This window comes from Tupaia chinensis, unplaced genomic scaffold (genome assembly GCF_000334495.1).
Source record: "Tupaia chinensis unplaced genomic scaffold, TupChi_1.0 Scaffold143793_1, whole genome shotgun sequence".
Lineage (NCBI taxonomy): Eukaryota > Metazoa > Chordata > Mammalia > Scandentia > Tupaiidae > Tupaia > Tupaia belangeri.
In genome coordinates this window covers 135553-162779 of record NW_006203643.1, presented here as the reverse complement: position 1 = coordinate 162779, position 27227 = coordinate 135553, and the positions used below count along the sequence as shown (strand labels likewise).

Genomic DNA, 27227 nt, shown 5'->3' with positions numbered 1-27227 from the left:
TTTGATTTATGGGCCTAGAATGTGCGATCACCATCCACCATCCGACCGGACTGTTCACAGCGTCCAAGAGACAGAGGTCCTTCTTCGCCGCAGGTCACAGCCTGTGTGTGTGCATCCAGAACCCCCCCCTCCCGACACACAGCTGGTGGCCCATTCCAAAGTACCTGACGCTCATGTCCTTCCCCAGACCCCCAGTTCCGTGTGTCTGCATGGGTTGGGCAGCCCCAAACTGAAATCTGAATGCTCAAGTCCATCTTTTGAACATTTGCCTGATGGACATTCAGCTCCCTCTGTGTCCCCCCTTTGGCAGATCTGTCCATCTGTCCAGCCATCTGTGGGGGTCCACAATGGCCACCTTCAGCCGCCAGGAATTTTTCCAGCAGTTACTGCAGGGCTGTCTCCTGCCTACTGCCCAGCAGGGCCTTGACCAGATCTGGCTGCTCCTTGCCATCTGTCTCGCCTGCCGCCTCTTCTGGAGGCTTGGTAAGTGCCTGCCACACCAGACCACACCATCCCTGACATGTTCATTCATATAAAGCCCACACCTTACCCTCCCACATCCTGCCATGCCAAGCCAGGCCCCAACATGTTCAGCTCCACCACGTCCCATCAGGCCAAGCCCCTATTCCACCACACCAAATCCTATGGTGCACAGCCACCCCATGCTGTATCACACACAAGTCACACCCTGCCATGTCAAGCCATGCCCTTCAGTATTCCTGAGTTCTGGGCTTCTGCAAAGCTGAGGTTCTTGACTCTCGGTATTCTGACGTGTCTAGGTTCCAAGGTTATACAATTCTGGGATGCTGACATCACAGGATTATAGAATCCCAAACTACCATGGTTATAACGTTTGGAGATTCTGACAAGTTGAAAGTCTCACATTTTAGGCTTGCAAAGTGTTGGCATCCTGGATGTCTATACTCAGGGCATGACGAGCTTACTAGATCCCAGGATTCTGGAATGTTTCTACAATGATAGCAGGCCTATAGCCACACGACAAGCATTCGGGTCCCCAAGGTTCCTATAAGATGCTGAGACTTCTGGAAACCTGAGACTCAAAGGTTCTACATGTTCTTTTTTCTTTTTGTTTTATTTTAAATGGATGTTTTATTTTTTCCCAGGTTTATTATTTTGAAATATTTCAAAGCCACTGAAAAGTTGAAAGAATAGTGCAATGAATACCCATATACGTGTCACCAGATTTTCTGTCAGCATCTTGCCACGTTAGTTCATTCTACCTATCTTTCTACCTGTCTTATCTATTATCTTCCTGAATCACTTGAATGACCCACTCACATCGTGACACTTCACCCAAATCCTTCACTGTATGAACCCTAAGGACACAGACATCTTTCCTCACAACCACAGCCTCACTCGTCACCCCACTGCCACCCAAGAAATTTAATCTGGATCCGATAATATTATCCAACACGAATTGATATTTGCATTTCTTCCAGGGTCCCCAAAATGTCCTCTATAGATGTTTCTTTCCTTTAAACCCAGACCCTGTCACCCTCTCCTGATCCCCAGCACCTGCTTTGGGCCTCCTCCAATCCCACCACACTCCAGCCTCTAGACCTCTGCCCACGTCGTCCTCCACTTCCTAGCAGCCCACCAACCTTCCCTTTCTTGTTCTCTCTCTCTCTCCCTCCCCTTTCTCTCTCTTTCTCTCTCTTTCTTCTCTCTCCCTCTCACCCAAAGGGTTGCCATCCTACCTGAAGCATGCAAGCACCGTGGCAGGCGGGTTCTTCACCAGCCTCTTCCACTTCTTCCAGCTGCACATGGTTTGGGTCGTGCTGCTCAGCCTCCTGTGCTACCTCGTGCTGTTCCTCTGCCGACATTCTTCCCATCGCGGCGTCTTCCTCTCCGTCACCATCCTCATCTACCTGCTCATGGGGTATGGATGTGTGTCCTCATGCTCATACTGTGGGTGGAAGGGTGGGCAGGTCACTGGCTCCTGATGAGGTTGTCCAGGGCAGGAGGGTGAGAGATTACGGGGAGAAAGAAGGGAGCCTGGGAGAATCATTCTCCTGTGAAGGGGCACCCAAAAGAAAGGGTAGTTCCAGTATCCCTGGAGAGGGGAATCTGGAAGACCTGTCCTTTACTATGGCTCTACAGTACAGCGTGGGCATGGGCTCCCCCTGGAGGAGGGAACCTGGAATACTTACTTCTCCATGAAGTTGTGCAGGACAAGGGGAGGCAGAAAGAACCCTAGGCATTTTGGTATGCCCCCTACCCCCCGGGTCTCAGAGCACCTTTTTTCCTCAGTGAGATGCACATGGTGGACACCGTGACATGGCACAAGATGCCAGGTAGGTGGTGCCACCCCTCCCGCCTGCCCCAGCCCCACTGCTTTACTCCACGACTCCTAACTGCCTCCACCCTGGGTCTTTCCTCTCCCATTTTCCTCTCACCCCAGTCCATCTACCCCACTGGACATCCAGGCCTCACAATCCCCTTGGATCTGGATCTGTTTCCACCGTGATCCCCCCCCCAAGTCCATCTGTCCTACCTTATGTACATCCTTGACTTTCTTGAGAAAGGCCATCTGCCTGTCCTAAGCCCACTTGCTAGCTGCCTAACTCCATGCCCACCTATCCATCCTCGTAACCCCCTTTTGCTCCCACCTCTCACCTGACCCACCCCAGCACCTCCATGCTGGCCTATTCTCTGCCCATTCACTTGACCATGGGCACCACACATAGGGGCCCAAATGATCGTGGCCATGAAAGCGGTGTCTCTGGGCTTCGACCTGGACCGGGGCGAGGTGGGTGCAGTGCCCTCGCCTGTGGAGTTCATGGGCTACCTCTACTTCGTGGGCACCATCGTCTTTGGGCCCTGGATACCCTTCCACAGCTACCTACAGGCTGTCCAAGGCCGCCCACTGGTGAGGTCCTGGGTGAACAGGTGGGCAGGGACTGTGGGAGCTGCCATGGGGCAGTGTTCATGGAGCCTTCATCCCCACAGAGCCGCCGATGGCTACAGAAGGTGGCCCGGAGCCTGGCGCTGGCCCTGCTGTGCCTTGTGCTGTCCACTTGCGTGGGCCCCTACCTCTTCCCATACTTCATCCCCCTTGATGGTGACCGCCTCCTTCGCAAGTGAGCACAGCTTTTGAGGCCCCTGCCTGGCAGTGAGGGGGTTGGATAGGGACCTGGGGTCTCCCCAGCTCTGAGCCTTTCTCTTAATGCTTCTGTCTGTCTTCTGTTACTACAGCAAGAAACGCAAAGCCAGGTAAATGAGGGCAGATGCTGAGGGCGAGTGGGGCTGCCTGGGGGCTGGGGGCCTGGCCTATGGATGGTTCTGTGAGCCTGAGTCTGTCTGACCATCGTCTCCTCTTGACTAGAGAGAGATTGGGTGTCCAAGATTGGCTCTGTGACTCTGTGTCTCTATGTCTGTGTCTCTATGGCTGTCCATTAGTCCAACTGTTTCGTCCTTAGAAACAAGTTAGCAAGATTGTAGTGGAGAGTGGCACGAGTGTGTTGGTTGGTGATCTAACCTGACTGTGACTCTGGCTAGGGGTGTAGATGGGTTATCTGCCTATTGGTCCCTGACTCCCTGAATGTAGGACTCAGTTCTGGCTGGCTGGGAATGGTGGAGCGTGTGGCTGTCACTGAATAAGGTAAACCTCTATTGATTATCCTGTCAGCAGGATGATGATGATGATGATGGCGTGTCTGTAATTCCGGCCAGGCCTGGGTCTGACTGTAGCGTGTTGTGTGCCTGTCTGTGAGGGACTCTGCCTGTGTGTTTGCCTTCTCTGACTGCTTGGTGTTGTCTAGCAGAGGGGCCCTGACTATGTGCCCATGTCCACCTGTAGGACCCACTCCATGACTCTGGGTTGGCTGCTGGACTTGATCTGGCTGTTGGACTGTATGGCCCCCTCACCCCCTTGCTGGCTGCTGATTCTGTCACATGTTAAATGAATCTCTCTAAAAGGTGGACTGACTTGACCCGTGTCACCCAGCTAAGCAACCAGCAGCCAGGCTTTTTTTTTTTCTTTTTTCTATAGGGTGTGTGTGTTCACTAGACAGAGAAAGAGAAAGAGAGAGAAGGTGAGAAATCACCTCCCTGGGGGAATGTCTATGTCACAGTCCCTTCTCTTCCATTCTCCTCTCAGAATTTTGAGCACTCATGCTCACACGCCCAACGTGTTTTTCAAGTCACTGGGTCTGAGACTTGAACTGTGCAGTTGGTCATGTAGGATCCAGCTGCCTTAAGCACCAGGCCACCAGCTGGCCCACCAGGCATTAATACCAGACCTAATGTCAGAACCTATGCTTTTCCCAATGGAGGACGATGCCTATTTATAACCGTGTCTGTGCATGTGTACACAATGGGGCATTTGAAGGTCTCTGTGTCTAACTAAAGGGTTTTTCAACTGACTTATGGTCACCCAGTCAGGTTAGGGAGTTGCAAGGCTGGGAGTCCTTTAGTACATGTTTGTGTCTGGCTGGGTGGCTGTTTGGGGTGCAGGGTGGTGAGTTCTAGGCTCTGATGGTGGTTGAGTCTGGATGCCTGGCTGAGGGTGGTCACAGGGCCATGTCATATTAAAGGACAGCCCAAGTGTCCCTTTGAGCCATGTGAAGCTAACTGCCTGACGGTGTAAGCCTGTGTGTGTGACCATCATAGTCCACCTCCTTTGCTGCTATGTTTCTGTCTGTCTTGTCTATGAACAACACTAGCCAGCCTCCAGGGCCTCTCTGACTTTCTTTTCTTTCTTCTCTGCTGCCTTCCTGACCCCTGGGGGCCCTAGGGGCACCATGGTAAGGTGAGTCTACAAAGCGGGGCCAGGGTACTGGCATATGGTGGGGTGTCATGCCGGGGCTCAGGATTCATGCCTCTCTCACTTGTTCCTTCTCTCCAGGTGGCTGCGAGCCTACGAGAGTGCTGTCTCCTTCCACTTCAGCAACTATTTCGTGGGCTTTCTATCCGAGGCCACAGCCACATTGGCAGGGGCCGGCTTCACCGAGGAGTAGGAACACACGCAATGTTTTGGCCCCCCCCCCCCTCACAGGGTGCTGCCCAGAGGTGCTGCGGGGAGGAGGGAGGGTGCTCCCAGGGGAGGAAACCACCAAGACAAAAGTGTGGTCAGATGCATTGAGATCCCAAATGGATTTGGGTGTGTCTTCTGCCCACAGGGACCTGACCGTGTCTAAGCCACTGAATGTGGAGCTGCCTCGGTCAATGGTGGAAGTTGTCACAAGCTGGAACCTGCCCATGTCTTACTGGCTAAATAACTGTGAGTCACCAAGTTACCACTCTGCGGGAGGTGGTAACCCGGGCCCTTTCACACATTCATACCACAAGTATTTATTGAATACCTGTTGTGTACTGGACACTGAAGATACAGCAGGGACAAGTGAAAACTCAAAATACCTGCCCTTAAAGAGCTGGCAGTGTGAGGAGGGGCAGATAATAAATAAGAAAAACAAACATATGATATCTGTATGGATCCGGTGTTGATAATAAGGTGTTAATAAGTGCTATGCTAGAAAAAAATAAGTAAAGCAGAAAAAAAGTGATCCAGGAGTGATGGCAGGAGGGAGGGTGTTGTAATTTTAAATAAATTAGTGAGGACAAGTCTCACCAAGGAGGTGAAATTGGAGCAAAGACCTGAGGAAGGTGAGAGAGCAACGAAGGCAGATATGTGGAGGACGAGAAGAACAGATGGAGGAAAATGCAGCTGAACAGGCCCTGAGGCAGGTGCTTGCTTGGTGTGCGTGAAGAACAGCAGTAAGGTCAGTGGATCAGGAGTAGAGTGAGCGAGGGAATCAGTGGTAGAAGGTAGGGTCAGAGAGGTCCTGTAGGGCCTCACAGGTCACAGTGAGGACTTTAAGGTTGGTTTTTTTTTAGCTTTTTTTTTTCTTTTTCTTCTCTCTCTCTCTCTCTCTTTTTTTTTTTTTTTGCCATAGGGTATGTGCACTTACCAAAAGCAAAAGGGAGACAGAGACAGGGAAAGTGAGAAATCACCCCTGGAAGGATGGCCACACTGCAATCTCTTCTTCTCCATTCTCCTCTTGGGATTTTGGGCATGCCACACAGGTGCCCAGCATAATTATCAAGCAGCCAGGTCTGGAATTTGAACCCTGGTTGGCCGTGTGGGAGTCCAGTGCCTTAACCACCTTGCCACCTGCTGGCCCCAAAGAGGACTTTAGTTCTTGATCTGCATGAATGGGGAGCCACAACAGGGCTTCAAGCAGAGGAGGGTGATTGGCTTGACTTGGGCCCCTCTGACTGCTGTGAGGACAGATGGAGAGGAGGGGCGAGGACAGAAGCAATGAGGTGGCTGCTGCAGTAGTCCATTGATGGTGGCAACAATGCACGTGGGTGGAGAGGCCACATTCTGGAGAAATTCTGAAGGTGGAACTGACAGAATTTGCTGAGAGTTTGGATATGGGAGTGGGAGGAAGGCAGATCAAGGGTTTTTGCCCTGAGGAACTGAAGGGTGTTGACAGCCTGAACTTGAGGGAACTGTGGGAGGAACAGGTTAAGGGAGGATTGGGAGCTTGGTTTGGGGGCACTTGAAGTTTGAGGCCATCATAAGGACTTTATTCTGGGGGCTCTGACAGGTTGTGGATATCCTTATTCTTCCTCTAGCCCTCCAGGAAGGGCAGGGGAATCTCAGGAGATCCTCATCTTCCCCCTCCAGATGTTTTCAAGAATGCTCTCCGCCTGGGGACCTTCTCGGCAGTGCTGGTCACCTATGCAGCCAGTGCTCTCCTGCACGTGAGCAACAGAGCGGAGCGGGCTCAGGGTGGAAGCTGGGTGGGGGTGACAGGGCCTCCTCTTCAATCACTTCCTAACCCCCTGCCCCCCCTCCAGGGCTTCAGCTTCCACCTGGCTGCGGTACTGCTGTCCCTGGCATTTATCACTTATGTAGAACACGGTGAGTGCAGGTTGGTGGGAGACTGGAGCCACTGTCCCCTGGGGCTAACCTGACCCTCTTACCTCTCCCCATCGCCCTAGTCCTCCGGAAGCGTCTGGCTCGGATCCTCAGTGCCTGTGTTTTGTCGAAGCGGTGCCCACCAGATTGTTCGCACCGACATCGCTTGGTGAGGGTTCAGCCTGGGCCATCTTGTGCCCAACACTCCCCCTCAGAAATGCTACTTCTGTCTGTATCTTGTATCTGTCTCAGAAGGGCCCAGCTTTCTCTTCTGGTGCCTGAGCCATCCCCCATAACCTTACCTCTCTACTCATTAACATTTGTTTCCTTAACAGGCATTTCTTGAGCACCTACTGTATACATACCTGTCATCTGTTCCCCCAATGAATGCCTATTGAGCACCTACCAGTATCAGGCACTGTTCTAGGAGCTGGAGACACAGTGGTGGACAAAACAGGCCAAAGTCCCAGCCCTGTCAGACAACTATTTTAAGGCGGGAGGCTGTAAATAAAAAATAAGTACGCAGGGGCCAGCAGGTGTTATGGTGATTAAAGCACTGGACTATCACAGGGCCGACTGCAGTTCAAGTCCCAGACCCGGTGGCTTGAGAATCTCGCGGGGCCCATGTATGTGCATGCCCAAAATCCCAAGACGAGAATACAGGAGAAGGGATTGCAGCATGGCCATCCTCCCTGGGGGATGATTTTTCACTTTCCCTTTCTCTGTCTCTCCAGTAAGTGCACACACCTATGGCAAAAACCTAACAAAACAAAATAAAAATAAGTCAATGAAGTCTAATAATGTGTTAGGAGTGTGAGGAGTGCAAAGGAAAAATACATAAGGAAAAGGAGATGGCAAGTACCAAGGGGTGAGTGGTCTCCTCACTCAGAGTGGGGAGTTCGGGGAAACTTGCCCGGTGAGGTGACTTTGAGTTCTTCAGCTAAAGGAGGAGAGGGAGGGACACATTGTAGGCAAAGGGGGCACCCAGTATCAAGGCCCTGAGGTGGTAGTGGGCCTGTAATCCTTGAGGAACAACCCAGAGGCCAGTAGGATTTGGCAGATTAAGCAAAGGGGAGAACAGCAGGAAGCATGGGCTTTCTAGGTCATGGCAGGGCGTCATTTTGCTTTGTTTTGTTCATTTTCTTTGTAATAAGAAATACAGACAACCTCATATTTGTCTCCCACCTAATACCAATGTTCATCACCATAAATCCCTTACCTAAAACCCCACCATGCTTCCTCTGCCTGGATGTGAACATCTCCCCTTATCTGGATGCCTTCATTGTTAACAGCACTCTCGTCCTTATGTACCTCTGAGCTCCCATAAGAAGCTCTTTAAACTATCTCTTTCCTATTTCTTTTTTTTTTTAATAATTGTTACTCTCCTTTTTTTTAGTTTTTAATCTTATTTTATTTTATTAATTTGAATTGATTTATTTACATTCATTTACTATACATCATTATAGCATTCTTTTTCCTATTTCAAGGGGTACCCTGAGTATCTTCATTGCTGAGACCCATGGTGTCTTGTGTGTGTCCTCCCCCCCGCCGGGCTCCTCTGTGCAAGTGGGAGGTGGGGGACAGTGAATAGGCATAGCTGCCAAGTGTATCTTATCTGTCCCCCACAGGGCCTAGGGGTGCGAGCCTTAAACTTGCTCTTTGGGGCCCTGGCCATCTTCCATCTGGCCTACCTGGGCTCCCTGTTTGATGTCGATGTGGAGGACACCACAGAGGAGCAGGTGAGGTGGGGCCCTGAACTGGGAGGTTAACCCGGGATGGTGCACCTACCTACTCATGGGAACCATAAGGACAAAGGCAGGGAGGCTGAGGCATAAGCTTATCATGCCCTGTTTCTTGGCTTGTGCAGTCAGTGTTCCTCGGTCCCTCTTTCCCATTATCCCTTTGGTTGAGCTTCAAATATAAAAAATAAAAATATATTATAGGGGAGTCAGCAGGCATTGTGGTGTGGTGGGTAAGGTGCTAGATTCCCACATGGCCCAAATGGCCTACCACGGTTCCAGACCTAGTGGCTTGAAAATCACACCAGGCCGTGTGTGTGCATGTCTAAAATCCCAAGAGGAGGGGCCTGCAGGTGGCAGGTTAAGGGCACTGGACTACCACATGGATGACCGCGGTTTGAGTCCCGGACCTGGAGGCTTGCTTTCTCACTTTTCCTCTCTTTCTCTCTCTCACTCTGTCCTTCTCTGGTCAAATTAAAATAAATAAATAAAGTTAAATGTTAAAAAAATTCTTTTAAAATTTTTAAAAAACTGGGACCAACAGTTGGCATAATGGCTATGTCACTGGACTCCCATGTGTAGTCAACTGTGGTTCAAATCTGGGACCCAGTGGCTTAAACTCACACCAGGCGCATGTGGATGCATGCCCAAGATCCTGAGAGGAGAACAGAGAAGGGCTTGTGGCATGGCCATCGCCCCTGGGGGGTGATTTCTTGCTTTCTGTCTTTCTGTCTCTCTGTCTTTCTGGCGAGTGCACATGCCCTATAGCTAAAACCTCTCCAAAAAAAAGAAAAAAGAAAAAAGAAAAAAATTTAAAAACCAAAAAGCAAAATCTCAAGAGGAGAACAGAGGAGAAGAGATTGCAGCATGATCATCCTTCCTGGTGGGTGCTTTCTCACTTTCCCTCTTTCTATATCTCTCCAGTGAACATGCGCACCCTATGACAAAAACCTCAATAACTAAATGAATAAATAAACTGTAGGGGCCATCCAGTTGCATGGTGGTTAAGGCAATTGGATCCCACATGGCTGACTGAGTGTTTACAGTCCCAGACCCCACCGCTTGAAAAACATGCCAGGCGTGTATGTGTGCGTGCCCAAAATCCCAAAAGGGGAATGGAGAAAATGGGATTGCAGCATGCCATCCCCTTGGGGTGATTTCTCTCTTTCTCTTTCTTTAGTGAGCGCATGTACCCTACAGCAAAACCAATATATATTTTATTACCTGCCACCCGTTTTTACCCTAAATGTAACACACAAATGACACTGTTCTGTAATTCTTAAAAAGTCTTCCACTCAATAGGGAACTTTAAAATGTTTATGCAAAAATGGAATATCAACACAGATTTACTTAGGAACAAACACTTGCAATTTGTGTTTTTCATAATATGCGTTTCCATGAACATTTTGAAGACCTTCTCATACGGAGTGTCTTAATTCATTCTTTTACCATTGTAAGAATGTGATACAATTCAGTTTCTACCTTGTTATTATTTTTTTCACAGAGAGATTTTTGCTACAGGGCATGTGTGCTTATCAGAGAAACAGCAAGAAATCATCCTCCCACCCCCCACCAGAGGGGATGGCCATGCCGCAATCCCTTCTCCTCCTTTTCCTCTTGGGATCTTGGGCACACACGTACATGTGCCCGGTGTGGGTTTTAATCCTCTGGGTCCAGGACTCAAACCACAGTCGACTATGTGGAAGTCCAGCAATGTAACCATTATGTCATCTGCTGGTCCCTGTTTTTAAAATTTGCCATAGGGCACATGTGTTTGCCAGAGAAAGACAGAGGGAGAGAGAAAAAAAGTGAGAAAGCACCCCCCACCCCAGAGCAATTGACCATATTGCAATCCCTTCCCCACTCTCCTCTCAAGATTTTGGGCACACATACACATATGTCCAGTGTATTTTTAAAGCTTCTGGGCCTAAAACTCGAATTACACAGTTGACCATGTGGGATCCAGCCACCTCAACCAGTATACCACCTGCCTGGCCTAATTTGTCCCTTGTTAATAAATACTCACGTGATTTTCAGTTCTTTCCTATTGAAAATGACACTGCAGCAAGAACTCTCGTACCCATGTGGATTCACATGGGTGCACACACAGACTCATACATCTTTTGATCTGTAAGATCTATTCCCAATAGTCTCAATGGACAAGTTATATCTTTGCCCTCCCATCAGCAATATATGAATGTGCCTGTTGCTCACCAGTACAGAGAGCCTGTCAACTTCCTGGGTATGTTTGTCAGTTCCATAGAAGAAAATTTATGAATGAGGTTGACCATCTTTTCATCTATTTAAGAGCCATTTGTTTTTCTTTTATTGGAACTTTACTCATCTTCTTTGAAAATTTTTGTCTTTCAAAAAAACTGATTTCTAGGAGTTCTTTATATATTAAGGAGATTACAAGTCAGAGGGGGATTGTTTTGTTTCTAAATTGATTATTTTTGGAGAAGTTTTTCGCTATAGGGCATGTGTGCTCGCCAGAGAGACAGACAGACAGAGAGACAGAAAGCGAGAAATCACACCCCAGGGGGGATGGCCACGCCGCAATCCCTTCTCCTCCATTCTCCTATCGGGATCTTGGGCACGCACGCACACGTGCCCAGCATGAGCTTAAGCCACCAGGTCTGAGACTCAAACTGCGGTCGACTACATGGGAATTCAGCAACATAGCCATTATGCTAACTTCTGGTCTGTCTAAATTGACTTTTAAAGAAGATGAAAATAACAAGTATATCTGGTTGCTTTTCGTAATTTCTCAGGGTCTTCTGCAGGGCCTCACCTGGGGATACTGTAGAATCACTGAAATGGCTTTGGGCAAAGGATGAGTTTTCCTGAGATCCTCTTTGTCCTCGTTGAGTGGGACTATCACCTCTTTCTTTCCCACAGGGCTACGGCATGGCATACACTGTCCACAAGTGGTCAGAACTCAGCTGGGCCAGTCACTGGGTCACTTTTGGATGCTGGATCTTCTACCGTCTCATAGGCTGAGACATACAACCCTCACAGCCCCCTCAGGACCCCTCCTCAGGGAGCCAGATCTGACGGGGGATGAGGGAAGGCCCTCTCTCTACTCCTCTCTACCCTTCTCTCTACTCCTTTGCCCCTCTTCGTCCTTGACTCCCAACACCCCTACACACACACACACACACACACACACACACATGCACACACACATACCATTTCCATGCCTGTTGATCCCCACCCCACCACAAGGCGGGAAGGGAGTGGTCCCTGATGAGGCATAGGGGTGGGAGATGCTTGGGGAAACAGAGAGGGGGAGATCCAGGGCTTCCCTGCCTTTCTCCCTTTTTATATAAAGTTTGTTATTGTCGAATAAAAGTAGGAAATACACAATAGGCTCTTTCTTCACCACTCAAAAGGGCACAGGAGCGAGTGGGGAAGAGGGCACAGCATGAATAAAGGTTTGGAGGCTGGAAACCATGAAAAAGGAGCAGATCGTGATTAGTTTATGGTTCATTTCCATTGGTCATGATTGGATGATGATCCAGATGATGGCAGGGTCCTAGTCCTACATGATCTGAGTTGGGTGGAGACAGATTGCTACTTGGATGTGGGGTGTCCTGATACTAATTGGTCAGAAACCTGAGGGATCCCCATTCTGATTGGTTGCTCTGACTGGGACAGTGAGGGAGGAAAGCAAGACAGATGAAGGATTGATGCATATTGGTCCTTAGGACTAAAAGTTAGGGGTTCTCATTAAATGGGTGGTCTGGGATGGGTCTGGATTACGACTAATCGCTTGGGCTGGGTGTCCACTGGTTTAGGGTTATGGTACTCTGATTGGCTCTTTAGACAGGGAGAGACTGAGGATCTCCATGCCAATTGGCCAGCAGGACTGAGGGGCTTGGGTTAGGATTGGTTCTTTTGACTTGAAGTCCAGTGAGGTGAAGGTGACTGCTCTTAGTACTGAATGGGTGGAGGAGTTGCAGTGAACAGGAGTAATCTGCCTGTAACATGAAGAGGTTTCCTTGCCTTAGCATTGAGGGTTGATTTGGGAACTGGTTGCGCTGCCTAGAAAAGTAGGGCAGAGGTGAGAGGACACACGCAAGGCCGATTCAGCAGCAGACGAGGAAGCTGCACACCGATTCCCTGTTGTAATCGACTGATAAGGGGTGGGGAAATTGAAGCCAAGATTCTATGTAGATTGGCTACAGGCCAAAAACGCCTACCAACCTTGGACCGCTGCCCACCCTTGCCCGGTCCCAGCCTCTGTTTCACTCCTGACTCGGTCTCAGCCAACAGTGAAAATGGCACCACGCGTGGGGGCGGGGTCGGCAGCACATAGGGAGCTCCTATTGGTTGGAATCGGCACTGGTCGCCTTCCCCTCTTCTTCATTGGCCAATTCTGAAAGGCGGAACCGGTGAAGGGACCGGTCCGAACTACTGAGGTTACGGAGCCAGCGAGCCAACCTAGAGAAAGGTGGGAGAGGCCGCTGCTACCGTACGGCCAGGTGAGTACCCTCCCTTCGGTCCGCCACTCCATCCTCCAGCTGTCCGCCGGGCTGCCAGCCCTCGGTGTGCCTCAGCGAAAGCCTTTTTCCCCACCGTCACCCTCCTGCGCCTGCGCGAGACCCCAGGCTACTGCACGGTTGTCCGGACCACAAAAGGTCCGCCGTCTCATTGGGCGGCTGGCTGGAGGACTAATTCTGATTGGTGGTCTCTCTAGTTGATCCTCCTTTTCCTTTTCTTGCCGCGCGGGCAATCCCGCTGTCTTGCACCTTTCCTCTTTCCTGCAGGTTGGGAGCGTTTGAACGTATTGTGAGGTGGCTCTGGCTTTCCAACGCTAGGTCTGAGGGTTGTGATTTTGGTTACCCTTTTCTCTTAACCTCAGCCGCATTTTCCAGAACTGTCGGGAAGGGAATAGCTTCCTGTTCAGTGGTGCAAGACAGACATCTGCAGTGGGACCAGATCTGGTGCCTGTCCTCCACCAAACCATGACCTCTGAAGGATGGCAACAGGCTTCCTTTTGTGTGTCCCCACCAGACTTTGGCCCCTGGGGGCTGGGACCAAGCCTGTTTCTTGTTTCTACCACATCCTAATCTGACTCGCAGAGGCCTGGAACAAGTCTTTCTGTGGCCTTAAATTTTAATTGTGTTCTTAAAGCAGCATGTGATTAGGTTATTGTAAATCCAGTATTACAGTCTTATCAGTTAACTGGTAAATTCAACCCATTTACATTTCTTTCTTTTTTCCAGATTATTCTCATTTTTTTTTTAGAGGTTTTTGCTATAGGGCATGTGCACTCGCCAGACAGACAGACAGAGAGACAGAGAGACAGAAAATGAGAAATCACCCCCCGGGGGATGGCCACACTGCAATCCCTTCTCCTCCATTCTCCTCTCGGGATCTTGGGCACGCACACACACGCGCCCAGCGTGAGTTTAAGCCACCAGGTCCAGGACTTGCACTGCGGTCAACTACGTGGGAGTCCAGTGACATAGCCATTATGCTGACTGCTGGTCCCTATTCTCATTATTTTTTAAAACATTCAGTCACTATCATTTGGCTTGTATGGTAATAAATATTTGGATTTGATTTTTAAAAATCTCATTCTATGCTTTCTATTTGCCTAGGTTTTTTTGTTCCTTTATTCTTCTCCCCATTTAACCACACGAAGCCATCAGCCCACCAAGACATGACCACCAACGCCAACCCCTTGCATCCATACTGGCCTCGGCACATAAGGCTGGACAACTTTGTGCCTAATGACCGCCCGACTTGGCATATCCTGGCTGGCCTCTTCTCTGCCTCGGGAGTTCTAGTCGTGACCACATGGCTGTTGTCCAGTCGTGCTGCTGTTGTCCCACTAGGGACTTGGCGGCGACTGTCCCTGTGCTGGTTTGCAGTATGTGGGTTCATCCACCTGGTGATTGAGGGCTGGTTCTGTCTTTACCATGAGGACCTGCTTGGAGACCAGGCCTTCTTATCTCAACTCTGTGAGTCCAGTTCTTTTATGTGCTGGGGAGGGAGTTTTCTGACCAGGGATTGGTTGCTTATTCACCCACCAATTCTGCCATATGCTCATCTGAGAGAGACAGAGAGAGGGGTAAAGTGAGAAAACCAATTCTACCATTAATTTTATTTTAAAAGTTCATTTAATTAGTTTTTTAGAGGTTTTTGCCTTAGGGCACCTGTGCTCCCCAGAGAGAGAGAAAAACAGAGCCAGTGAGAGGGAAAGTGAAAAAGCTTCCCCCAGGGGGGTTGGACACTCCGCAATCCCTTCTCCATTCTCCTAGGATCTTGGCCACACACGCACAGGTGCCAGGCATGAGTTTCAAGCCACCAGGTCTGGGACTCAAACTGTGGTCGGCCTGTGGGAGTCCAGTGATGTAACCATTACACCATCTGCTGGCCCCAAAACTTTGGGTTTTTTTGTTGCACAAATATTGACATGGATTAAAAAAAATTTGACCAACTCTGTGGATCCCGCATAGCTTACTGTGGCCTAGACTCGGTGACTTGAGATACACACTGGGCATGCGTGTGTGCATGCCTGAAATCCTGAAAGGAGAGAGAAATGGAGGAGAGGGGATTGCAATATGACCATTCCCCATGGAGAGTGCTTTCTTCTCTCACCCTTTCTCTCTGGCAACCTTGTGCCCCCATCGAACACTCCCCCCCCCCCCCAAAAAAAAAACAGTTTAAAGAGGTAAGAAGTAAAAATCTGTCTTCTAGGCACCAAATTTCTTCACACACTGTTTTTTTTAAATATTTATTTATTTTATTTTATTTATTAGCATTTTTAAAAAATTGCTATAGGACACATTCACTGACCTGAGAGAGACAGAGAGAGGGGTAAAGTGAGAAAGAAAGCTGTGAGATCCAGGACTTGATCCGAAGTTAGCCATGTGGGAGGCCAGCACCCCAAACTACACCACCACCACTGGCCCCTCTCCAGACTGTTAACTGCTGTTAATTGTTTGTGTTTCCTTCCTGAGTTTATTTACATGTACATTACACACATCAGCCTCAGTTCGCTCAGTCATAGAGGGTAGTAATAGTGATACCCAGATAGATGCAGGATACTTTATTTTTTTAAAGCATTGTTTTATTTATTTATTTACTTATATTAATTTGACTAGAGAGGGACAGAGCGAGAGAGAGGGAGAGGGAAAGTGAGAAAGCAAGCCATCAGGTCCAGGACTTGAACCATGGTCAGCCATGTGGGAGTCCAGCGCCCTTAACTACCACACCACCTGCCAGCCCCTATGCAGGGTACTTTAGAACAGCGTTTGGTAGGACCAGCAGATGGCATAATGGTTACATCACTGGACTCCCATGGAGTCAACCAGTTCAAGTCCTGGACACGGCAGCTTAAAACTCACACCAGGTTTGTGTGTGTATAGGCCCAAAATCCCAAGAGGAGAACAGAGGAGAAGGGATTGTGGCATGGCCATCCATCCCTCCTGGAGAGTGACTTTTCGCTTTCTGTTTCTCTGTCTCTCTGACAAGCATATGTGCCCTATAGAAAAAAAAAAGCTCTCTTAAAAAGAAAAAACAGTGTTTGGTAAACTGTAGATGCCATGTTTACTATTACTCTCATCACTGTTGTGTTTATTTATAATCCTTTTTGCACAAATGGTAACATGCTGTATGTACTTCTGATCTTAGCTTTTTCTTAAGGGGAGTCATTTCTCATCCATTCATAAAGAGCTTTCAAAGTATGGATGTTACAGAATTATTTGACTTGTCTGGTACTGATGGACATTTTCTCCCAATTTTCTGCTGTGTAAACAGTACACCATGTTATTTCTTTCCTTTTTTTTTTTTTTTTTTGGCTAGAGGGCCCATGTACTAGACAGAGAGGGAGAGGAGAAACCACCCTGATGGGAAATGGTCACACTATAACACATTCTCCTCCATCTTTGCTTCCTTTGGGGATTTTGGGCATACTCACACAGGTGCCCAGTGTATTTCTCAAACCACCGTATCCAGGACTCAAACTATGTGGTCAGCCATGTGGGGTCCAGCTGCCTTAAGCAACAGACTATGCAGTTGACCCAACAATAGTCCTTTTTGGTCTCATGAGTAAAGCTGCTATGAACATTGTAATATAAGTCTTTTGGTAGATAATTGCTTTCATTTCTCTTGGGTAAATATGTAGGAATTGGATGGTTAGGTCTTACAGTAGGTATGTGTCTAACTTTATGAAAAACTACCAAACTATTTTCAGAGATGGTTATACCATTTTACATTCCCATTAATAGTTTTAGGAGAGCTTAGTTCCTCCTCATGCCTGCCAATACTTGGTATGGCCAGATGTTTCTTAAATATTTTAGTCATTATAGTAGATGTGAGTGATATTATTTTTTAGGTTTTTGCCTTAGGGTGCATTTGTGCATGTGTCGACAGAGACAATGAGAGGAAAAGTGAGAAATCACCCCCGGAGGGATAGCCACACCACAATCCCTTCTCCTCCATTCTCCTTCTCCCAGGATCTTGGGCATGCACACACACATGCCTGGCATAAGTTTCAAGCCACCAGGTCTGAGACTTGAACCACAGTTGGCCATGTGGGAGTCCAATGATGTAAATGCTATGCCATCTGCTGGCCCTAATTTTTTTTAATTAAATTTAATTTTTTTCTAAATTTACTGTAGGGCATGTGTGCTCACCAGAGAGAGACAGAAAGAGAGAGGGGGGAAGTGAGAAAGCAAGCTGCCAGGTCTGGGACTTGAACCATAGTCAGCCATGTGGGAGTCCACAGTCTTAACCACTATGCCACCTGCTGGTCCCTCTCATGGTTTTAATGAAACTCAGATCTTTTTTCTTCTTTTGAAGTATATTTTATTTTTGCCATAGGGCACGCATGCTCACCGGAGAGAGATAGTGAAAGGGAAAGTGAGTAATCACCCCCTCTGGGGGATAGCCATGCTATAATCCCTTCTCTTCCATTCTCTTCTTGGCATTTTGGGCACGCATGCACATGCGCCCAGCATGATTTTCAAACTACCAAATCCGGGACTCAAACCATGGTCAGCCATGTAGGAGTCCAGTGCCTTAGCCACCACAGTACCTGCTGTGCTATTCTATTTTGTTTTTGATGAGTGTATGTGCGTGCATGAGAGACAAAGAGATGGTGAAAGGCACCTTTGATGGGGTCTTGTTATATCCTGATTTCCCCTTTCCCTGACCCTCCACATCATCATGATCTTGGACACACACACACACACACACACACACACACACACATGCATCTGGGTTGTTTTCAAGTCATCCTGGGGATCTGAACTCCCAGTAAGCATGTGACTTTCAGCCCTACAGTTTAGTTTGCTACCAAATGTGCCACCAAGCCAGGCCTTATTATGGCTTTAATTTGTTTTCCTTAATGATTATGAAAGTTTGAACACCTTTCATATTTTCATTGTCAATTTGAAAATCCTCTTTTGTAAAGAATATGTTGAAGTCACCTGTCTATTTTATTTTTTTACTGAGTGGCATGTCTCTCTCTGGTCAAATTAAAATGAATGAATGAATAAATACATTTTTTGAGGGGTTTTTACTATAGGGCGTGTGCACTCGCCCGAAAGACAGAGAGACAGAAAGCAAGAAATCACCCCCCAGAGGGGATGGACATGTCACAATCCCTTCTCCTCCACTCTTCTCTCAGGATCTTGGACACACATGCATACACGCCCTGTGTGAGTTTAAGCCACCGAGTCTAGGACTTGAACCGTGGTCGACTACACGGGAGTCCAGCGACATAGCCATTACACCAACTGCTGGTCATGAGTGGGCTTATTCTTCACTCATTATTCACTCATCTGCTGACTGCATGCACTGGCCTTCCCCAACCCCACTGACTTCTTTACTCACTTCACCTGCCCTCCTTTTATGTGACAAACATTTCTTCTTCTTTTTTTTTAAAGAATTATTTATTTAATTGTATTCATTCATTCATTTATTTCAACTTAACCAGAGCGAGACAAAGAAAGAGAGAGAGGGAAAATGAGAGAGCAAGCCACCAGGTCTGGGACTCAAACCATGGTCAGCCATGTGAAAGTGTCCAGTGCCTTAACCACCACGCCACCTGCTGGCCCCAATGCCACAAACATTTCTTGAGTCCCAAACAGTCACAGCACTGTTCTGTGTCAGACTTTGTACATGTTATCTTGTTTATTATAGAGTAACTTCTAGAAACCAAACAGCTAGCCCATTTCACAGGTGGGGAAACTGAGGCATGGGGAGGTTATAAAGTCTTTTTTTTTTAATTTGCCAGAGGACATGTGTGCTCACAGGAGAGAGACAGAGAAAGTGAGAAAGCATCCCCCATGTGAATGGTCATGCCACCATCCCTTTCCCATTTCCCTCCTTTTGTGATTTTGGGCACGTGTGCACACATGCCCAGCATGTTTTTCAAGCTGCTGGGTCCGGACTTGTGGTCAGCCATGTGGGATTTAGCTGCCTCGACCACCATGCCACCTGTGAGCCCTAAAATCTGTTTTGCCAGAGGTCTGCAGCTATCACAAGTGTGAGTTCCTTTTCCTGCCTTCATCCTTCATGCATCTCTCTTGTTTTCTTCAGGGAAGGAATATGCCAAGGGTGACAGCCGATACATCCTGTAAGTGTTTGCTTCTGTGGATGAAGACCTGTGTTGATTTGTGAGGGGTTGTGGGGGGATAAGTCAGGGCATTAATGGGGCACCTTGTGAGCAGAGCACACTGATGCCAGTATCTTCCTATCTTTTCTCCCACAGGAGTGACAACTTCACAGTATGTATGGAAACCATCACATCTTGCCTGTGGGGACCACTCAGCCTGTGGGTGGTGATTGCTTTTCTCCGCCAGCAACCCCTCCGCTTTGTACTACAGCTCGTGGTCTCCTTGGGTGAGGAGAGGACCTACATTGGGTACTAGGGTGGTTGATATGAGATCCACAGGCAGGTGTTACCCTGCATGTGGGATGGATCTTTTTTTTTTGGGGGGGGGAGATTTTTGCTATAGGGCGCGTGCGCTCACCAGACAGACAGAGAGAGACAGAGAGACAGAAAGCGAGAAATCACTCCCCAGGGGGGATGGTCATGCCGCAATCCCTTCTCCTCCATTCTCCTCTCGGGATCTTGGGCACACACGCACATGCGCCCGGTGTGAGTTTTAAGCCACTGGGTCCCAGGTGGGATGGATCTTTAACCTTGCGCCCATCTAGGAGTGAATCAGAATGGATGACAAACTCCCTGAGGTTCTGGAGTACCCATGTCCCTCTCTGAGCCTGTGCTCTCAAGCAGGAAAGATTAATTTCTTCTCTATCAGAGAGTCTTCTGTGAAGGGTGTATGAGGGTAGGCCATGATGGCAAGAAGGCCCTGGATCCTCCAGAATCAGGATTCTGAGTTCCCTTCATCTGAGATTCAGTATTTGTGTGTGTGTGTCTGTAGTTTGCTATAGGGCACATGCGCTCACCAGAAAGAAAGAGGAAAAGTAAGAAATTATTTCCCAGGGAGGATGGCTATTCCACAGTCCCTACTCCATCCTCTTCTTGGGATTTTGGGCACTCACACACGCCACCAAGTCTGGGACTCAAACTGTGCTATGTGAGATCCAGCCACCTTAACCACCATGCTACCTGGCTGGCTTGCCTTGTGTTTTTAAATTGTTAGCTTTCTTTAGTTCTGGAAGTGCGTGTGTGTGTGTGTGTGTGGTGTGTGGTGTGTGGGGGGGTGTCTTCAGAAAGTTCATGGAAATGCATATTATGAAACAATTAAGTGTAAATTTCAAAAATGTTTGTACTAAAATAAAGTAGTACTTTAATTCCATCTCCCCACAAACTTTTTTTTTTTTTTTTAAAAAGAAAGTTTCTTTATTCCATGAGAGAAAGAGACTGGCAACCCCAAGAGGGTCTTCACAGCACAATCCAACCCCATGCTCAGCCACCCTAGAGCACAAGCATGCACATACATACGTACCTGGTGTTTCACGAACTCTTTGGAAGTCTCCTTATATGAGTTCCCCTTAGTCCTGGAATCCTGAGCTGTCTTGAATTCTGGGATTTTAGACTTCTTCAAATTCTGAAAATAATGAGTTATCTTTAGCTTAGTATTCAGCTGTCTGATTTCTAGAATTCTTATTTTTCTGGGGATTTATCGGCTTTTCAGCTCTTTGATTTCAGAATTCTTAGCTCTCTAAGTCTGGGATCTAGAGTTCTAATAAGATCTTGAATGACAATTTGGAAGAAAGTTTGGGATAGCTTCCTGTTCCTCACAGGAATTTCTCTTTTCCCTCCTCTCTCCCCTAGGCCAGATGTACGGGGATTTGCTCTACTTTGTGACGGAGTACCGTGACGGGTTCCAGCATGGAGAACTGGGCCAGCCCCAGTACTTTTGGTTTTACTTTGTCTTCATGAATGCATTGTGGCTGGTGGTACCAGGAATCCTCCTGCTTGACTCTATGAAGCAGCTTGCTCACACACAGAGCATATTGGATGCCAAGGCCACAAAAGCCAAGAGCAAGAAGAACTGATGAGTGATGGACTAGGCTGGAACATTGACTGCAAGAAATAAAAGATCTTGGACCAGCAGGTGGCATGGTGGCTAAAGTGATGGACTTCCACATGGCCAATAGTGTTTTGAGTCCTGGACCTTGCGGCTTGCTTTCTCACTTTCTCTCTCTCTCTAGTCAAATTTAAAAAATAAAAATAATGATGAATAAAATTAAATAAAATAATTATTTTTTAAAAAAGAAATAGAAGATCTTCACTTTAACACAGATCTTTACATCCTAACTCCAGAGATGCTTTTCAACGGACCTCTCAGATCCCTTCATTATTCTTGTTTTTTGAGAGATTTTTGCTGTAGGGCATGTATGCTTGCCAGAGAGACAGAGACAGAAAGCGAGAAATCACCCCTCCATTCTCCTCTCCGGATTTTGGGCATGCATGCACACATGCCTGGTGTCAGTTTTAAGTCGCCGAGTCCAGGACTTGAACTGTGGTCAACTACGTGGGAGTCCAGCGACATAACCTTTATCATCTGCTGGTCCCCCCTCCATTATTCCTAAGATCACCATTCTCAGCCACAGCTCCCCATTGTCATCACATAGACCTCTTATCTTTGACTACACACACTCTCATTATTCACCCTACAGACCCCATCACTCACCACACAACCTCTCCCATCAAGGCCAACTGATCTCTCAACCCATAGACCTTATAATTGGCCCCTACAGTCCCCTTGTCTTAGTCTGCTGAGGCTGTCATAACAAAGTGCCATAGGCTGGGTGGCTTAAGCAACAGACTGTTTTCGGAGTTCTAAAGGCTGGCCTAGGTGTCAAAAGATTTGCTTTCTCCTGAGACCTCTCCTAGGCTTATAGGTGGCTGTCTTCTTATAGGTGTCCTTATGTGTCCTGCCCCCTTTTTTAAAGTTTCTTTCTTCAATGAGCACAAGAGAGAAAGCCACCTCCAACAGGGTCCCTATACCAAGATTATGATCCACCTCTAACTTCAGTAAGCCCCAGATCATGGGCATGTGCACAGCCAGTATGCTCAGGAACGTCTTTGGATATGAACCCAAAACTTTTCCATGTGGGTCAGCTTTGCAGAGCATTGCCTCACTGCTGCACCACCACTGGGATCCTCCCATGACTCTGCACTCACACAGCTAGTATCTATATGTGTCTAAATTTACTTTGTTAAAGCAATTTTTGCCAGAGAGAGGGAGAGCACACCACCATGGGAAATGTCACAATGCAAATCCCTCTTCATCTCTCCCTCCTTTCAGTATTTTGGGCACCTGTGCACGTGGTCCCCTGTGTTTCTCAAGTCACCAGGTTTGGGACTCAATTGTGCAGTCAGCCATGTGGAATCTAGCTCCTCTAGTCATCAGGCCATGGGCTGGACAGTAGTCAAGATTGGATTAGGGCCCACTGTATGAGCCTCATTTAAATGTAGTCACCTCTCTAAAGGCCCTATCACCAAGTAGAGTCATACTCTATGGTACTGGGGGTTAGAACATCAACATAATAGTTTGAGGACACAATTCAGTCCAGGATATTCTGGCCTTCCCAAATTCATGTCCTATTTGTATGCAAAATACATTCACTCTCATCCCAGCAGCCCTAGACTTCTTTTTAATTCTGTTCTTTATTTATTTATTTATTTATTTATTTATTGGAGAGATTTTTTGCTATAGGGTGCGTGTGCTCGCCAGAAAGAGAGAGATAGAAAATAAATCCCCCCCCCGGGGGCATGGCCATGCCACAATCCCTTCTCCATTCTCCTCTCGGGATCTTAGGCATGCATGCACATGCGCCCGGCGTGAGTTTAAGCCACCAGGTCTGGGACTCAAACCGCAGTAGACTAGACGGGAGTACGCCGACATAGCCACTATGCTCACTGCTGGTCCCTCTATTCATTATTATTATTCAATTTGACCAGAGAGAGTGTGAGAAAACAAGCCGCCAAGTCCAGGACTCAAATCCTGGTTGGCCATACAGGAGTCCAGCACCTTAATAACCACCAATGCCACCTGCTGGCCCCAAGTCCTAAACTTTTAAAATTTGCTTGGGGCTGGCAGGTGGCATAGCAGTAACGTCACTGGACTCCCACTTGAAGCTCATGCCAAGCGCATGTGTGCGCATGCCCAAGATCCCAGGAGGAGAATGGAAGAGAAGGGACTGGCATGGCTGTCCCTTCTGGGGAGTGATTTCTCACTTTCTCTCTCATTGTCTTTATCTCTCTGTCCAGTGAGCACATGCACCCTAAGGCAAAAAACTAAAAAGAAAAAAATTAAAATTTGCCAGAACGCATGCACACTTGTGAGAGAGAGAGGAGAGAAAGAGAGACAGGAAAGCAAGAAAGCATCTCTCACAGGGAATGATTACACCACAATCCCTTCTCCATTTCTCCCTCCTTTTGGGATTGTGGGCACTTACACACCTCACCTGGTATGTTTTTCAAGCCACCAGGTCTGGGACTTGAACCATGTGTTCAATCATATGGGATCCAGCTACCTTAACCACCACCCCATGGACTGGCTCAGCCTTAAACGTTTTTTGTTGTTTTTTGTTTGTTTTTAGATTTTTGCTATAGGGCCCCTGTGCTTGCCAGAGCGAGACAGAAGGAAACAGTGAAAGGGAAAGTGAGAAATCATCCCCTGGAGGGATGGCCATGCCACAGTCCCTTCTCCATTCTCCTCTCAGGATTTTGGGCATGCACACATACCTGTCATGAGTTTCAAGCTGTGGAGTCTGGGACTCAAGCCATGATCAGCCATGTGGGAGCCCAGTGCCTTGGCCACCACACTACCTGCTGGTTCCAATCTTAAGCTTTTTTTTTTTTTTTTTTGGAGAGACAGATTTTTTCTATAGGGCACGCCAGACAGAAACAGACAGAAAGCAAGAAATCACCTCCTCCCGAAGGGGGATGCCCACACCACAATCCCTTCTCCACTCTCCTCTCAGGATCTTGGGCATGCATGCATGCTCGTGCATCAAGTGTGGGTTTTTTTACGCTGCTTGGTATATAACTTGAACTGCGGTCGACTACGTGGGAGTCCAGCGATGTAACCATTATGTTGTCTGCTGGTCCCAACCCTAAGCTCTTAACCTATTCCAGCATTCACTTTAAGTCTCAAGTCTCATCTAAATAGCATCTAAGTCAAACATCCATGAGACTTGAGGTATGATTCATCCTGAGGCAAAAATTCCTCTCTGGCTGTGAACCTGTGAAACCAGATAAGTTATCTGGTTCCACAATACAGTGGTGGGACAGGCAATAAGGCAGATACTCCCATTCCGGAAAGGAGGAATCTGAAAGAAAAGAGTCGCAGGTCCTAAGGAAGTCCAAAACCTAAGGGCAAATTCCATTCCATTTTTTTTTAAGGTTTTTGCCATAGGTGTATGTGCACTCACCAGACAGAAACTGAGAAGAGACAATGAGAGGGAAAGTGAGAAATCCCCCCCACCCCAGGGAGGATGGCACAATCCCTTCTCCATTCTGTTCCTGGGATTTTGGATGTGCATGCACACAAGCACATACCCAGCCTGATTTTCAAGCTGCTGGCTTTGAGACTTGACTGTGGTTGGCTATGTGGGAGTCCAGTGCCATAACCACTATGCCATTAGATTTCTTTTTAAATTGTTATTTATCATTATTTGTTTTAATTTGCTACAAGGCACATATGCTCATCAGAGACAGAGATAAAGAGGCAGAAAGTGAGAAAGTAAGTGACCAGGTCCAGGACTTGAATCATGGTCAGCCATGTGAGAGTCCAGCACCTTAGTCACTATGCCACTTGCTCCCACCCTTGTGATTTTTTTGTTTGTTTTTTAGTTTAGTTTTTTTTTTTTCCATAGGACTTATGTGTTCAACAGAGAGCAACAGAGACAGACAGAGGAAAAGTGAGAAATCACCCCCCAGGGAGATGGCCAAGCTGCAGTCCTCTCCTTCATTCTCCTCTTGGGATTTTGGACATGCATGCATACACACTTAGTGTGAACCTCAAGTCACCAGGGTTCAGGACTTGAACCATGATCAGCCATGTGGGAGTCCAGAGTCTTAATCACCGTGTCACCTGCTGCCTATCCCCCACCTTCCTGTTTTTATTGGCCATGTTGTGAGGTAGCCAGTCGCCAGCTTCATGCTCCATGCTCTTTGACTTCCCAGTCAGCAGAATCATAAGCCAAATAAACCTATTGTTTATAATCCAATCTTGGATACTTCTCTTTTTTAAAGTTTATTTATTCCATGAATGAGAGAGAGAGAGACAGCTCTTCTGACAGGGTCTCAATGCCATGATCCACCCCTAGCTTCGGCCAGACCCAGACTGTGTGCCCAGTGACTCAGGGAGATCACCAGATGCCAATCACAACCTTCCCAAGGGGGTCTTCCTCACAGTGTCACATCTCACTGCTGTGCCACCTCCTGACCTCTGGTCTCAGGTATGTTTTTTTGGGGGTAATTATTTTATTTTTATTCACCATTATTATTTTTTTTAATTTTACCAGAGAGAGACAGGGAGGGAGGAAAGTAAGAAAACAAACTGCTTTCTTATTTTCGAACTGTGGTTGACCATGTGGGAGTCCAGTGTCTTAATTACCATGCCACCTGCTGGCCCCAATCTCAGGTATTTTTGTTAGAAACACATTAACATACTAGGACACAAACTTTCAGATCATAGCAATAATCTAGGCTTTTTTTTTTTCTTTCTTTCTTTCTTTTTTAGAATTAACCTTATTCATCAATGTCATTCTTTTTTAAATTTGGCTAGAGAGAGACAGAGAGGGAAAGTGAGAAAGGAAGCTGCCAGGTCCGGGACTTGAATCATAGTCAGCCATGTGGGAATCCAGCCCCCTTAACCATCACGCCACCTGCCAGCCCCAATCTAGGCTTTTGCTAACATGTACTTAAAACTCTTTCAGCCCCTACCCATTATCCAGTTTCAAAGCTACTTCCATATTTTTAGGTATTTGTTACAACAGCGCCCCACTTCAAAGTATCAAACTATATCAGTATGCTAGAGCTTTTGAAACAAAATGCCACAGACCAGATGACTTAAACAACAAAAATTCAGGTTTTCACAGTTCTAGAGGCTGAAAGTCCAAATTCAAGGTTATCAGCAGGGCTGGTTTCTCCTGAGACCTCTCTCCTTGGCTTGCAAACACCCCCTTCTTCCTGTGTCCTCATGCAGTCTTCCCTCTGTTCATGCACATGTCCATGCCCTAAACTCTTATAGGGATACAGTTCAGTCCATAACACCTCTCTAGGCTCACCCTACTTACTTCCTAATTCCTGCTTCACAAACATTCTATCACACAACCATGGGCTCCAATCATTCCCCCATAGACCTCCATCACATACTCTATTACTCGCCCCGCAGACTACCCCCGGCTAACACTACCATATAGGTACACATTATTCATCCCACAAACCCGACACACCAACTCTAAAGAACTATCTCTCACCTCAGAGGCTCCATGATTGACCCTACATATTCTCATCACTCATTCCACAGACTGCATTCACCTCATAGGCTCATGTCATATATTGAGGAGACCCCACCCCTGCGTCATTCAGTATATTGGTCCCTAATCACTCACTTCATAGACTCATCCATACTGACCCTATAGAGCTCTAGCATTCATCCCATAGACCTTTTCCTTAGACTTTCTCTTAGACCTTAGACTTTCCATAGACCTTCTCTTCACTCATTTCACAGACACCCCCCCCCCACACACACACTGCCATCTTTCACACCAACAAAGACCCATACCTTCCCTTATAGACTAACACAGTAATGCCCTACCAGGGCCTCTATCACTTATTCTGCAGACTCCACGTAACTTGCCCTACAGACTCTCTATCATTTACCCCACTGACCCCATTACCCCATAAAACTTCATCAGTCACCTGCAGATCCCCTGTCATTCACCCCACAAACCAAATTCAGTCACCCTACAAACCCCATCACTTGTCCCATAGGCCCCATCATTAACGCTACAGTATCCTGTCACCCTTGGGAACCAGCAGGTGGTGTGCTGGTTGGGGTGCTGGTCACACCCATATGGCTGACTATGGTTCAAGTCCCGGACGTGGTGGCTTGCTTTCTCATTCTCTCTCTCTCTTTCTGTGTGTCTCTCTC

General features: G+C 47.5%; 2 protein-coding genes across 2 annotated transcripts; both read left to right on the top strand.

Moving 5' to 3' along the window:
* The first annotated feature begins 306 nt into the window (after positions 1–306).
* PORCN (porcupine O-acyltransferase) lies at positions 307–11988 on the top strand. Its single transcript, XM_014582761.2, is given in 14 exon segments — positions 307–483; positions 1705–1900; positions 2272–2315; positions 2709–2890; positions 2971–3101; positions 3217–3234; positions 4757–4771; positions 4868–4992; positions 5141–5242; positions 6653–6729; positions 6826–6889; positions 6970–7055; positions 8515–8625; positions 11524–11988. Coding segments are annotated over 14 exon segments (1389 nt in total). The 5' UTR covers positions 307–347; the 3' UTR covers positions 11626–11988.
* Positions 11989–13081: 1093 nt separating this feature from the next.
* EBP (EBP cholestenol delta-isomerase) lies at positions 13082–21248 on the top strand. Its single transcript, XM_006165027.2, has 5 exons — positions 13082–13109; positions 14232–14594; positions 19183–19219; positions 19355–19485; positions 20888–21248. The coding sequence occupies exons 2-5, from the start codon at positions 14294–14296 to the stop codon at positions 21109–21111; spliced, it is 693 nt and encodes a 230-aa protein (XP_006165089.1). The 5' UTR covers positions 13082–13109; positions 14232–14293; the 3' UTR covers positions 21112–21248.
* The last annotated feature ends 5979 nt before the right edge of the window (positions 21249–27227 follow it).

What these genes read in the sequence shown, in the direction of transcription:
- EBP (XM_006165027.2), top strand. Translation starts at nt 14,294, where the DNA reads ATGACCACCAACGCCAACCCCTTGCATCCATACTGGCCTCGGCACATA. An exon ending in GGCCTTCTTATCTCAACTCT is followed by an intron (nt 14,595 to 19,182) that starts GTGAGTCCAGTT and finishes TGTTTTCTTCAG; the next exon opens with GGAAGGAATATGCCAAGGGT. An exon ending in GGTGACAGCCGATACATCCT is followed by an intron (nt 19,220 to 19,354) that starts GTAAGTGTTTGC and finishes TTTCTCCCACAG; the next exon opens with GAGTGACAACTTCACAGTAT.